Raw genomic sequence first — 15,140 nt, 5'->3', positions numbered from 1 at the left:
CTCTTTAGTTTGGAGAAGAGGAAACTGATGGGTGGCCTCATTAATGTTTATAAATATATAGAGAGTGTCACCAGGACAGAACCAGGCTCTTGTCGATGACAACCAATGGTAAGACAAAGGGTAATGGGTTCAAACTGAAACACAAGAGGTTCCACTTAAATTTGAGAAGAAACTTCTTCTCAGTGAGGGTGCCAGAGCACTGGAACAGGCTGCCCAGGGGGGTTGTGGAGTCTTCTTCTCTGGAGACATTCAAAACCCACCTGGATGCCTTCCTGTGTAGCCTCATCTAAGTGTTCCTGCTTCGGCAGGGGGATCGGACTAGATGATCTTTTGAGGTCCCTTCCAGTTTCTGACATTCTGTGATGTTGATAATTTCGCTCACTGCAATAAGAAGTGCTCAGGTACTGCAATAAGATATAATACACTTGTACAAAGAACCTGTGTGAGACAGAAGGCCCAGCAGTACTCACCTCCTGGCCTCTTCAACTAGCAGTGCTGCAGGGGTCTCTGACACAACTTCACAGTCTGGCCCTGAGCAAGATCATACCCAGGCTGAATTTGAAGGCTCAGGTGTAAATAATACCTAACAGTGTTTCGCCATATATGAATTCTTATTTCTTGTGATGTGATACTGTAGCTCTATAAATTACACCTATGCCATATAGCATGCCTGTGCACAAACACACAGACACACAAGTACACACTCCTTGCTAAGAAAAAAAAAAACAACTATGCTTGATATTTTAGGAATATTATGTAAACCCATCTTGTTACATTTCACAAATGAAATCTTAAAGTACAGAAGGGAGCAGTTCTTGTGTGTGTATATAGACAATGGCAACTATGGAAAGGTTGTTACTGAAAATTACAAGAGAATTATCCACATATTATATGTATATATATGCAGTTAAATATATATGTATGTGTATACTCTAAAATATTAATTTTAAGCATATTTTAGTGGATTTCGTTGTTATTCAGTAGGTGTCACTAAAGCTCTGAAAGAGTCCAGATTTTCAGTCTTCTAGCTATTGTCTTCTGAAGTCTTGCTTCTTTACCATCAAGGTGCGTCACATCACTCTCATGGAAGTGCACAAACTGATCTGCTCCATCAGTTGAAATAACTCCTGTATTCAAGAGGATTCTAGTTATCTCTGCACATATCTGTGCAAAGGTTAGACCTTCCTTTCCTCTTGCTTCCTAAAAGTACATGGTGAGTATCTTGTTGCTGTCAACCATCTGAAAGTTGTAGTACACACTTCATGGTACAGGAAGGTTAGCAGCCCTTTGACTTTGTGCTGTAAATGGATTTTTCAGGACTGCGCCTCACAGGAGCAAGTCCCTTCCTATAGTATGACTATACTGCAAAGCCGGTGACAGGTGGAGTAGCAGAGCTAGCGTTTCACAAAGTAACCAAGAGCAGAATCACCTCACTGTTAAAAATACAGTGCTTAGCATTTAGCTGTGGGGTAACAAAGTAGATTAGATTGCTCCTTATTGCCTCCAGGTCCCTGAGGTAGCTCTCACATCCACAGAAGTTTAAAGTCCATCCTTTATCTGATGCAGGGGCAAACATAGTGACAGAGGATAGTACTGTCAGTACATCCAGTTCTGTCATTCCATATACCCCGACTTTGGTCTAGGGGCATCAAGTCAGTCTGGAAGTGGGAAGAACTAGCTTTTGCTTTCAGCTCTTGCTAATAATCTGTTTCATATGTGTAAATTAAATTTACCTGCTCAATATTTTAAGTCTCAGGGTTTTCTGTCTTGCTTCAACTCGCATCTCCACCCTGTTTACATTCAAAGCATTTAAGGGGAAGGATCTATATGTTCACATTGTGATTAAAACAGCAGGCTCCCTTATCACAGAAGATTGATAATGTATGCCAACAGTAATCTGGAGATTAGTTTTAAGATTGAGGAATTAGCAGTAAGCATCATATTGCTTCCTTTGTTGATATCTAAGGGCAAGTAATCTTCCAACTGATTTACAATATATCAAAATTCAAAATTTAGTATCACATGTATGTGAAATGTGTATGAGAGAGTCGCTCAAATGGAAACTCCACTTAAGCTAATTTCACCTAAGCCTTATAAGGCCAACCATCCCAGTCTACTCTGCTGAGATGCTGCAGGTTCAACTCGGCGAAGAGCTTCTACAGAGACTGAGGGCAAAAGCACTCAGGTCACTAACTGCTTCTTCTATGCTTACAGAAGAAGAATCATCGGTATTGGAATGGTCTCGCTGTCTAGACAGCCACTTGAAAAATAATATGCTGGAAGCATGCATTTCCTTAACATAATCAACAACTTGTCTTCCATGTGAGGAAATTTGTGCTAATAATTTTTCTTCTAGTATTTGCAAAGCAGAAGTTATTAGTACCTAAAAAGCAAAAGTTATTGTCAGTGACTTCATAATGTTAAAAGATTGGCAGGCATGCTGCAGACTAGATTGAACTCTCAGCTGTGCAGATCATGTGCAGTAGGTGTAATTGTGATGCAAATCTGCTGTCAATGAAACCAAAACTAGGGAAAACCAGTTATTGCTGATGAAAACATTTGAGAAACTGGGAGCATAAATTAGGTCTCTGAACCACTGAGCTACAACACCAACTTAGTATTTTTGAAGTAACTATCACTTTTGAACACACCTCTGCATGAATACACCACCCACAAGAGGACATCCAGATGTATTTGAAGCACTCCCAAAATTCAAAGGAAGATTTTAAGAACCTTTCTTCATCTCATTTCCAAGCAGAGAGACTTTTAATTCAGTCTCTGTAGGCCACTTACCAACAAGTAATGGCTCTCTGAAGTTAACTCCATTGTACACACATACTTGCTAGACATGCAAGAACAAAATATCTTCTGTAAAGATTTTCTGAACAATTTTATTGAGGTGATTTTCTTCATTTTTTAGTGTTTTTTATATATATATATTCATTCATATATATCTGTAATTCAAAGAGCTAAACAGTTGTCTAAGGCACTTGGAACTGTGCACAGCAGAGTACCCTACAGTACTGTACAACTACGCAGCACACTTGTTTTTTGCTTGTTAAATAAAAACTCCATAAAACAAGCATAATATATGTACTGTATAAAAAGATAATATTTTGTTTTTCAGATGACAATATTGGAATGTATTTCTTGTGTGTACATATATCTCAGTATATACTACAGTACAGATAAAACCCCAAGAAGCAGCTATCATTAATTTGTAATAATTCCAGTTATTTACTTTCACAGATATTAGTATCAATATACCTGCGTAAAATGCAATATCAGATTAGCCACTTCTTTATAGTTACCATATTCAATCACACTAAGTCAAGCTGCCAAAATAGAAGTAAATGCATTCATTTTATAATTGTTATGTAAAATACACACTGCATAAGCTGAAAAGTTATCGCTAGTGATTCTCCACAGCCTCAGATCTTTTGAAAGTCATTAAACATGTGGAAGGTACATTTTTAAATGCCAGCAAGTCTAAGCTGATAATGTTTCAGCTACATTTTTTAAAGTTAACTATCCAGCATGATGGGCAGTGAGGAACTAAGTCTTGAATTTCAATTTCCTTACTTTACTTGTAAATAGGAACATTTAGTGAAATTCAAGCAAGTTTCTTTGAGCATATTTTTTCTATTTTTAATTAAATTAACAGAAACAATAACATCTAAGAACTGGTCTAGTGCCTATTAATAGATGACACTCTCCATTAGGTGCTGCAAAATTTTAATTCTCATAAATTCCTGTGAAAATTTTGTTTCAGGTGATTGTGGCCTGCTTACTGTGTATTCAGCACATAAGAACCTCCTGGCTTTATGAGGCGCTCATAAGACCTTCCTGGAGCATAACCACATGCATGGGCATGGATGGGTTCTCAAGCTCTCCTCATTGGAGTCATCTCTCAGAGGTGTCCTTGCAGACTTGGTGGGAAAAGGCATGTGCACAAGGATCCCTACTGCTGAGTAGTACCTTGCCTCAGTGAACTGCAGCTCCGCTAGAGAAATACACATTCTTGAACACCCCGTGTTTAAGGTACGGTTGGGTCTATAACACACGGCATACTGATGTTGCCATGATTTACTGCTTGAGCAATTGTTTCGTAAAAAGCTGGGAAGGGGCGCCAACTTATTAGCTCCTGAATGTACAGCAATGTGGCCTGCAGCGTTCTTGCACCTATTTTAGATTTGCAGTTTGGCTGTAAGTGGAATTCTATTTCTCTTTTAGGGAAAAGAAAAAAAAATCTTAAAAGCTATTTAAATGGTTGCAGGCAATTGGCACGTGCCATCTAAGCACCCTTCCCACCTTACTCATACAGTTAGATGCCCATGCAAACAAGCCATTGGTATCTTTTGTATCAAATCACACCAGCTAAAATAATAATCCAAAACACAGTATTTCTTTAATTCCAAAATTCATACAAGTTTACAAATCAATATGCCACCACAGAAAGTAGTGAAAGGAAGATAATATATGTTCAGCAACATTTTACTGTATTATAACAATGTTCAAATATGGTTAAATTTGACATAATACTGCAAGACATTTTTAATATAAAGAATTAATGATTGAATGAGGAGGAGATACAGAGAATACCATTAATTTATTTGTTCCTGACCAATACAATATTTAGCTTCTAGAAAATAATTAAATATTGGTGATATGCTGTATCTAGATCATATGAGCTCTATTTCTATTAAAATCCTGAAACAAGATGGCAACACTGACAAAGTGAAACAAGACTTTATTAATTATTGAAGTTAATAAATAGAAATCTGTCAAAACATCACAGTGAAAGATGTTATTTTTACTCCATCTCTCCCTTTCTCTGTAAAGATATACTTTGATTTTTTTTTTTTTTTTTTTTTCAAATCTCTGTTAAATAGAAGCTTTAAGCTATTCTGGGGGAATTTACTTTCAATTTAATCCTCAAAATATTGTAATACCAACTTACTAAAAACTTTTAGAATTTTTTTTTTCAAAAGCTAGGTCGCAGCAGCGGGCATTGCACTGAGCTTTGGACAATAAAGACAGCAACAATAACAGAACTAAATGTGGGAGCTCCTTGAAGCAGGAGGCAAAATTTATTCTGTTTTTCACCCTGAGTGCATCATCTTTTTTTTTTTTTTAGTTCACAGCAGCGGTGCAGGTCTTAACTCCTTAAGATACAAATAAAGCCAAATGACATGAAAGCATTAAAAGATGCAGTTCTGGTATACCTGACAGTTCAATGCGAATGTAGGCTTTTAGCTTGGTTTACTTTATCATTACAGTGTTGAACGACATGAAGAAATGGTCTCATATTCTAGTCACTACTTCAGATGCCAGTGGTGCTCAGCCAGACCTGTCCTGGCACCGTCTGCCAGGTCCCCAGGTGACAGCGTGGCTCTCCCTGCCCTGGCTCCGACCCCCTGCTAGCTGCAGCCGATGTGAGGGGCTTTTAGTTGATCCCAAGTGGCAAGACAGAGGTGAGAATGAAAAGATAGTCTGTGCTGGCTGGATCATCCTCCAATTTTATGATGATAGAAAATTGTGGCTCTGACTATATTTATACTCAGGTTAAGTGACAGCTATTTTTAAACAAATTCTCTGATGTAGCTGTAGTATCACTAGTCATGGATCTGGGTTTGAAGCATCTCCGCTGGAAAAAAAGCACTAATCTCATCTGGAAGGTGTGGTCTGATTTCTGTAATACCAGAGACACTTTCATCTCTTTGTTTCACAGCTTTCATTTGGTTTTCAAGGGAAAGAAAAAAAAAAAAAGAAGAATGGTCATCTGATAAATTTTTTACATCAAACCTGAGGTTGTGGTGCTTTTCTAAGAGCTGCTCGGTGTGGCCAACGCAGAAGGTGGGGCTGCCCTGTCCCACACCACATCAGAGGTTGGTAAAGTCCACCACAGCAAGGGACATGCAGAACCGTAGGTAAATGCTAAACCCAACAAATAAATAGAGTCTTGTAGACCTACAAATGGCTGTAAATACTTTCAGTGATTTTTAAGAGACACTGCTTCTGGTCCTACCATGTCTCAAATCATCGGTAAAAATGGTATTTAGCTTAAATAATTGTCAGCATTTAGCTTAAATAAATTTTTTAGTACTTGTTGAGCCAACGCATATATCACAACTTGAGAAAATTCAGAGAGACTATTTTTCATTTGAAACAACTGATTTCACTTACAAGGACAATATGTATTATCTGAAAAAAGAGAGAGATGGGAGACATTCTAGAACCTTTTCAATTGGTTATGTGAAGAAGAAATTAACATTTGATTAAGCATCATTCTTCTCCACCCACAGCAACATGCTGTGATGTGTGATCCTACTGATAAGTGTAAGAGAGGAGATAATTTCATTTTCTCTTTGTGTGCATGTAGGCATCTGCATTTCTATCTGACTGTGTGGAACATAGGTATGTCTGTAAATGTCATATGTTGTAGATCACATTTAAATTATTTGTCCACCTTGATAAAAATTAATGCATTGATCCCTTTTTGCCAGCTGGAATGTATTATGTGTTGCATGGAAAGTGTTATTTTCTTCTTTGCTTTTTTAACATATTTTTAACTTTTTTCCTCAAGGATTACTCACACTCGGGAGTTTCTCAGGACTTATCCTGATTTCTCCCATGTAGCATGTAGCACCATTGGCAGTTAGGTATATAATGTATTATTTCCAATGGGCTGTTGTAGCAACTTGAAGACATCTGAAATAATCAATACAGAGAGAAACCAACTCCAGGCAGCTCAATAAGGTAAAGCAAACTTGCTTCACTGGAGATAGTGACATACCAAAATCTTGTTATTTTATTGCATGGATAACACTTTACAGCTGTCATTTTTCTGCCAGTTGATATTTAGCAAATAAAAATAGTATATACAGTTCTAAGTCTGTGTGTGGGTACAATACATGATGGATATAGTTCTAATTTTGCAAGTATACTACATTTTCACATAAGTTCCGATAAAGGCAACTCTTTCTGTCCAGTTATATAATTTTGCTTTAGTAGTAGGCTGATTTGTGAGCCAAAGAATGCATCTGATTATTTATCGTCAAAATGATAAGAAGTTATATGAGAAATTAAAGATTAGCTAGTATTCTGCCTGTAGCAATGGCTTGTAGTGAATACTTTACAAAAAAACCAAACATGGAGGGTAGGGAAAGCCTAAGCGGTACCTCACCTATGTAGCCTCATGTCTTATGGCAAAAAGCAGCTTGAGGAAGTCTAAGCCAGAAGTTGTGTTCCCATCTTTGTGTTTTAACTCTTAAAATGAGAAGGTGGCACCTGTCTTTCCGTCCATGCTCCAGCCCTAGTATAGAGGAATGTTTTCTTGCGAAGTCAATTCATCCACTTAATCCAAAGTGTTTAACAAGTTTTGGTTGATTGTGTAACCCCTGTGTACCCCGGCATGTCAGTGGAGCTACTGTCTTTATATAAAGTTTATTTAGTCTGACCTTACCTTTGTCCAAAGTATTCTGCCTGCACAGCAGCAATCTTTCTGCCTTTAGTATCTTGGCTTCTCTCAAATGTTTCAAAGTGATTAAGGCAACACTGAGGTCTATTTAATTGCTCCACTTGTTTCCTTTGAAGTGAAATACTGTCTTTTATACTTCAAAGTCAACACCATAGGCCTTTATAGGATATTGGACACACATTTCTAAATTTGGCAACAACAATAAAGAGTTTAAGCAGGAGAAGTATTTATAAGTACTAGTGTAAATTTTTAAGTTTACTCTTCAAATTCTAAAAATAAAAATTAGGATTCTACCAGAATTGCTGACAAACCTTAACTCTAATGGCCTGATCATTCCTGTACGATTTAGTGCCAAAGAATACATTTTTGCTGCTTCCTTGATGTCAAAGTGGTGTTTCTATATTTATAAAATGATGGGCCTCACAGAAACTAAACTGTTTTCTGCAAATGGAATCCTAATGGCTCTTATTGATTCCATTTAAAAAGGAAGGTGCTGCTTCCTTTTCTTTGCTACAAGCATGCAGATGGTTATTTTATCTGGTTATTGATATTTTGGGGTCTATACGTCATTAGATTTTTACTAAAATATAAGTGGTCTTAACAGTCATATAAATCTACATTTTTTACAAAAAGGTTTGTCAATTGCTTTAAAAATAATAGAGTGCCAGCTGTTGGAAAGCATTCTGTTACTATAAGTGCTCTTTACTAAAATAATGCACCCCATTTATACAAACCTGGTCTTGTTGTAAATATCAGTAAAGAGGGAGATCTAATTTTAACCACCAAATTGTCTTCCTGCCTTTAGGCTGACGTCTAAAACAACAACCTTCAATTTTATAAACTAAGAACATTTCACAAGAATCTATTGCAGGTTCTGAGGTAAAAATCACATCTACACAGACCTTTTATTGCCTGAAAAAAGAAATACTTACACTTCACAATTAAAAACTAAAACCAGGGCACATAAAAGACAAAAATAAATTGTAATATGTACACACATTAGAAAGGATAAATAGCAAATATATTGTAATACTGCATTAAATGTATGCGTATGTGAATTTCAGACCCCCCCAAATGTTGTGTACATTAATTCAAAGGATAAATAAGTGCTACTGTAAGACAGAGAATTTCTTAGTGTAAACAACACCACAGGCTTTTTTTAATAGGCCTTTGGGCCAACTTAGAAAAAAACATGTATTGCCTTTCACACTCCATACCACTTAATTTCAATAGTACTGTATTCACATATACAATTTCAAGATAGTATAAAAAAATTATGGATCTAAGAAGCATTCTTCACACTCAACAAAAACAGGCTGCAGACACTCTAAGGATTTTCTGTTCACTTCTATAGGACCACTGGCTGAAGACATACTGATTCACCCGTGAGTTCTTCCTCAAAGCAGTGCAAGAGTCCTTAAATATAAAAAGTCACATTAGTAATCACTGCTCAAGCCTACTAGTGAAAACTTTTGTGCCTAATTTAGTTTCTGATTTTGGATTCACACTAGCATGATGTCACAGCTGTCACCACTGCCTGCCATAGGGAAGAAAGTTAATGATCCCTCTGGTTTGAATGGCAAGCCACCGACAGCAAGGAGTGTTTCTAAACATGAGGCATATCATTGTATTCATAGTGTCACATTATGTGTCCTTCAAATCCTGTTTATGTATTTCTGAGGATCCAGAGTATGTCAACATTAAAACCCAAAAACATCTGTGACTTGTTCTGTATGAATGTTCAATGTATTTTCTTGAAGCATGCTCACTGGCGTTTTAAAAAAGACAGCTGAGTTATACTAGGAATAATTTCTGGCAATTGTATTTACTGGCACCAGAGAAAATTACAGTTCTTCACTAAAGTACTGATGACATGAGGACTTGTGGCTTGTTGTCTAAGACAGGCTGTGGCCACCGAAAAAAAAAATACATGCACAGTTGCTCACACGCTCAGTTTTTTTTAAAAAAATAATTCCTCCCACTGGCCCAGTGCATTGTTAAGCAGTCCCATCCATTCCACTTTTCTCTGTGGACTGACAAGTGAAGTCTCTCTTCCCCCACGTTCTCAGTGCTTTTCACACTCCTCCCTCAGTTACCCTCAGTCACAACTCTGTGAAGTCCGACGAGTTCCTGGTAACAGGCTCTCAAGCGATTGTCTTCAGTTCTTCCTGACTTGTGGGGCTCTGATGAAGAAGTCCACCGGCTCCTCTGTGTGGGTTAACCACAGAACCATGGTCTGCCTTAACAGTGACCAACACTTCATGTGGATTCTCCTTCTAGACAAAACATTTGCCCATTGGTAAAGGCGAGGGCCTCATCCTCCGTTAACTTCAGGGGAAGCTGTAGCACACACTCACACTCAGTCAAGTTCCAGTGCAATCTCAGGTCTTCAGGACACAACGGTTTCCCCAAAGAAAATTGTTACATAAAATATGGGACATGGTCAAATAGTTATGGACGATGAAACCTGAAATGATAAATCATTAAAAAACTCAGAATTATATTATTTCAACTGACAAAGGCACTGATCTTCATCCTGCTCTCACAGCTGTTTACTTTTGTTGCCCAAACAGAATTATTCCCAGTTTTCCTGGTCTAAGTGGGATTAGAGTCAGCCCTATTATTCCCCACTGTCTGCCTGTCTGTCTGTACTAGAAAACCAAACAGGTCTATGGTGTGGCTCAGGCACAGGTGTATGTCCATCTGTTTGTAACATTAACCTGTTACTGTCCCTGGTACAGTTTTGCTTGGGCCAACCAGTGCCCTTCCAGATACTGCTTGGGCATGGCTGGGATTAGCACAGGCCAACAGGCAGACTGGGTATGGGGGAACATCACCCTGTAAGAGGTTAACTGTCTGAATTCAAGCTGTGCCAAGCCTGCTGGCCTCAGGGCTGGAGAACAGTCTCCAGTCTTTTTTTTTTTACCAGTACAGATTTAGCCACAATGTATCTACTATTTGAAGACACCGGAGGTAAATCAGAAAAACTTTTCTAAGCCATAGAACTTAAATTTCTGGTTTTTAGTTCTTCTGCAAAATGAGGCTAACAAAAACTTCGGATTTTTTTTAAGTAAGCAATGATTTTTATAGCTCTGCAGAATCTTTCAGCCTATTAACAGCAGCCAGCTGTGGCACAAGAAGGCCTGAATCCACCTCATTGTTTCCCATTCTTAGGTAGGGCATGTACATCACTCCAGATGGACTGTATGATGGATAGAGAGGGAGGTTCCTCCAAAGGCTGTTGCCAACCTTTTCTAGAATAAGCTAGGAGGCGGCAGCAACAAAAATTCTAATTCAGCTTAAATGCAGTGAATCCAAGGAAAAGGGTAAGGAGGACATCAATGTCAGGTGTACAGTGTATCTATCACCAGACTTCTAAATCTCTGTTTAAATGGTTTTAAAAAGACATCTTTCCATGCAGTAGTAAATGATGCAGCATCTTTACAACAGCATAGGTGGTGATGCACCTGACACAGTACACTTATCTAAGTTTTTGTTTGGCACGTTTTCTCTTACCAGTTCTAGAGAAAAGAAAACAAGCCACACATTACCCCGGTGATGTGGTACAGCACAGTGCAGGGATGCTTTTCTCAAATAAAGGAGGTGCACACAAAAGCTGACATTCACAAGTGTGGAGCTCCTCTGTTAAGTGAGGGTATAGTGCATTGCGAAAAAGACACAGGGTTTTTATATTTGTGCAGAACAACAATGTACTGGACTATATATAGCACTTCCATTAGAAGCACTTTATAAACATTTACTAATATCCTCTTCCCAAACTTGTATTTATTTCTCTATTTTTAGAAACTCAGGTTTTGGATTTTGTGGTGAAGTAACAGAAGGAATCAATCTAAATTACCAGGAGCAGAAAAACAGTTCAACTGACAGTCAACACAGCAAATGGTGAACAATGAAAACTAGTTTTTTTTCTTTCCCAAGTTTAATATCAAATTTGAACAATTCAAAGATCAGAGCTTCTTATGTCAAATATGTAATAATATAAGAAACTGTATGTTTTAAGGTGTTTTTGTTTAATAAGCAGCTTCCTTGTTGTCTCATTCTATCACAGAGCTTCACAAATAAACCTTTGTTAACCAGCTGCCAGTGCACGTGCCTTTTGGTTTGTATTATCTCAGTGATCATTCTTGAAAAAAATTAAAATATGAGTAATTCATTCTCTGGCCAGAGACTTTTGTCTATGATTTTCTTCAAACTTCTGTTTTATCAATCCAAATGTAGTGGTGAGCTACATATTTCTTAATGAGAGGTCCTGGAGGAAACTGAGTCTCTTCTTATTTTCTAAATTGCAATTGACTTAAAACATCTGCATCTACTTCTGCTCTTAATTAGTTTTTTCTAGTGCTACTCTAGAGACTTCTGTGCAGTGGCTCTACAATGTGACCAGTGAAATAAAAGGGTGGAGGGAACAGAGAGAGCCTGATTTCCCTCAGGTTGAGTTTCTTCCAGAACCCTATAGCATCATTGCCTATGTTTATCACAATTTGGCTGTGCCTGATTTTCACTTCATTTGCCAAGGAAGGCCCTTCTCAAAAAATTTTTAAAGAATGACACTTTTTAGCTGGTTTGTCACTCCACTGGTTCTCTGAGGTTTTTTTGTTCATCTCTCAAGAATCCAACTGTAATCACTTTCAACTGTTTTCAATTTTTGTGAAAAAATATCTGATTCTTTTTGTATGACTCAAGCCTATCTGTACTTATGCTTCTATATTGCAATGCCACTCAAAAAACCTAACAACTTAAGCAGGAGTTTGCATTCCATCTCTCCCTGCACACAGCCAGGTTTCTATTCCTGCTCATTTTTCTTCTCTCCCTCAGGATGCCCATTTTTTTTAAGTAGTATTTTTATATATTTTGAAGAAGACAAGCTTCCTACTGCCTGAAGAGAAAATTACATCAGAAACCAAATGAAAAGAGACAAATCTGTGTCTGAAAAGGACATTTTCTAGTGGTCAGAATGCAACACTAGATTGAAATCCTGCCTCCTGGTTCATCTCCCAGCTTAGGTTTGCTGTCTGTGAAACTGGTTTGATTTTTGTAAAAACTAATTTATTCATTTTATAGCTACACTGAAGTGGGCTTATAATATTATTTTTAAAAATCCATGTTTTGGTGAAAAAAAAATACTGAAGTTGTGAAGTCAAGCACTGAACTAGGAGATGCCACAAATCACCAAACATCCATCTCCTATTGTGAATTTTCCTTGTGACACTCTCTTTAATTAGAGGACTCACACTCATTAGCAAGTCTTAGCATTCATAGCTTCGAAAGATATGAACAGATGTCCTAGAGATGGCAGAAAGTGCCTCCCTCCTTCTGGGAATAGCTCTGCCAAATTTGAAGTCTTGCTAAAAGCTGTGGACTTGGTGTTATCCAGGACAGAGAATTAAACACGTCCAAACTGAAACATTAGAAGTAGCAAACAAGAAAATCAGAATCTGTGTTGTTCCCCTGAAACTGGTGCCAGGAGCCTAGGGAACTCTTAGGAAGCTGCCCAAAACACTGGCGAGCTTTTCTGAAGTTCAACACATCATCCAGTTTTCACTTACTGAAGACATCTTCAAAAATGTGGATTTTCATGAGCAAGGGAGCACTGTCAGAGAAGGACATGCCTTTTTCATAACTGAGAACTGTTAACTTCATCTGGGAGAAATGCTGAGTCCTTTCAAAGGATTATTTTTAGATCTCCCACACAATCTTTTTCCATGTAGCAACTGATCCACTGCAGTCACCTTCACTACTACCCAGCTTCAGGAATGGCACCAGAATCACTGGGAATCACTTCAGAATCACTGGTGGGATTCAAGGGGACTCATGGTACGAATACGTACAAGGAGCCAGTCATGACACAACTGCAGAGGACTTGCAGAGGGTTGCTGTCACACTCATCTCCCCAAATGATGCAAGAAGAGGGATTCACCCACCTGGTAAATTGCCGACTTTCCTCATGTACTTCCATTTCTGTGCTTTTAAATTCATTCAGCTCTTTCCGTATTGCTGCCTAATAAAAAATAATGATATACACAACCATGAGAAATATGAATCTTGAAGAAAGCAATCTGAAAGGAACCTGGCCCTACTCTTGCAGGTTCCCTTACAGTTCCTGCTTTCCAGTCTCCCTTGCTGTAATCCACAACTCTCACACATTTCTCATCATCAACAGGAGTGACTTTTTTCAATTACAGCTATGTGGAGCAGTAATACACTACGAAGAAACTTAAAGCATCAAACACCATCAATAAACAAAGAAACACCCAACCTACTGCAGTGGGTGAACCCACCTCCCCATTGAAATACGGCACTTGTTCCAGACAAAAATGGGCAAGGCATTGGGTCACCTGGACAGTGATCTGCTGAGCATCCAGCTGGGGGGGATTATATTAATACCTCCAGATGCAGCCTCTGAGGAGCTGGTGCGTCCCACTGCCTGCGTGGGCACTGTGCACACAGCCGGGGCTGTGCCTCTACCCGCTGAGAACGCGAATTCAGGAATGCAAGATGAACAACATTTTCTTAAGTGGAATTACTCACTTGGTTTGATTAGTTACAGACAAGCAGCATGATAAAATTATAGCATCACCAGACTGAGGTCTCATAAATGAGAAACTTCATTTTAAGCAGGGGATGGTTCTGTTCTGCCACAACAGCACACTCGCATGAGGCTGCTGTAATAGCTCAGTTATTTCTGAGCACCAAATCATTGGCAAAGACACCAGAGCTCCAGCTCTGTAATGTTATTACAGTGCAATCTTCTGCTCCCACTGGGATAAGAGAAATGGCTTCCCTTGGAGAAAAGGATGAGGGAGTTTCCAGGCAACCCAGGGTCTTTGCCTTTCTGCTGAGGCCGACAAACATGGGGATTACAGAGCCAGACCTCTGTTCATTACAAAATGAACTGAGATTAAAAACTGCCACCCCAATGTAGGTAGGAAACTCCACTGTTTGATCTAGCGCAGTTCACCTTGGTTTTCTGTGAAGATGAGCCTTGGTGAAAGCAGAGGTGCTGGGTGCTCTAATCTCTCACAGACTACATGAGAGTGCCCAGCACCTCCCAAAACCAACATCCTCAAACATTTCTGAGCACATTTTTACTGTCTCCACCTTCACTTATTATGAGGTTTTCCTTTGATTGTCAGATGAGCTGGCATTAATAATAAAATCCAAGCTGAAATTAAATCAGTGCTTCACAGTCCTTAGATAAAAGATGAAGAGTTCTTGCATGTATCACTTTTCATGCCAAGCACATCTCATAGGACTTCCATAAAAGTTGGTTCGAACCCAGTGTAACAGGGCCGGCAGTTTTTGGTACATAAATCCTACAGCTTTCCTTTTAAGAAGTGGCATAGGAGGAAAATAGAAGAGTATTTTATGGCAATCTTTGACTGATCTGTCTTTTAAAAGAGAATCACAAAATAATTTGTCTTACCCTTTGTAGTTAAGCAGAGGATCTATTAACTGTTTGGGCCAAACACCGTAAGACAGTGTGCTACACGCATGCAGTCAGTTCCAGCACTGTTGGTTGTGGCCAAGAAACGTTAGGAGGATGGAGCAGCTTTTACCTTTTTTCACTTGAATAAGTTGTAAAAGTAACTCTCCATGGCATGCCCCTGCCTTCAGAAACCTTGTTTAAAGTCAAGGGTTG

At 38.5% G+C, this 15,140-nt stretch overlaps 1 protein-coding gene across 1 annotated transcript in view; it reads right to left on the bottom strand.

Annotated features, from left to right (window-relative positions):
* Window positions 1-13,310: 13,310 nt before the first annotated feature.
* Window positions 13,311-15,140, bottom strand: part of PHACTR2 (phosphatase and actin regulator 2) — a gene marked incomplete at both ends in the record, with an annotated part of 128,741 nt that continues 126,911 nt past the window's right edge. Inside the window, one exon of the mRNA XM_080341429.1 lies at window positions 13,311-13,499. Within this exon, the coding sequence (XP_080197555.1) occupies window positions 13,311-13,499 (189 nt within the window). The remainder of the gene's footprint in view (window positions 13,500-15,140) is intronic.

The sequence above is a fragment of the Nesoenas mayeri genome, assembly GCF_963082525.1.
Source record: "Nesoenas mayeri genome assembly, chromosome: 3".
Lineage (NCBI taxonomy): Eukaryota > Metazoa > Chordata > Aves > Columbiformes > Columbidae > Nesoenas > Nesoenas mayeri.
This window is presented reverse-complemented; position numbering and strand designations above follow the sequence as displayed.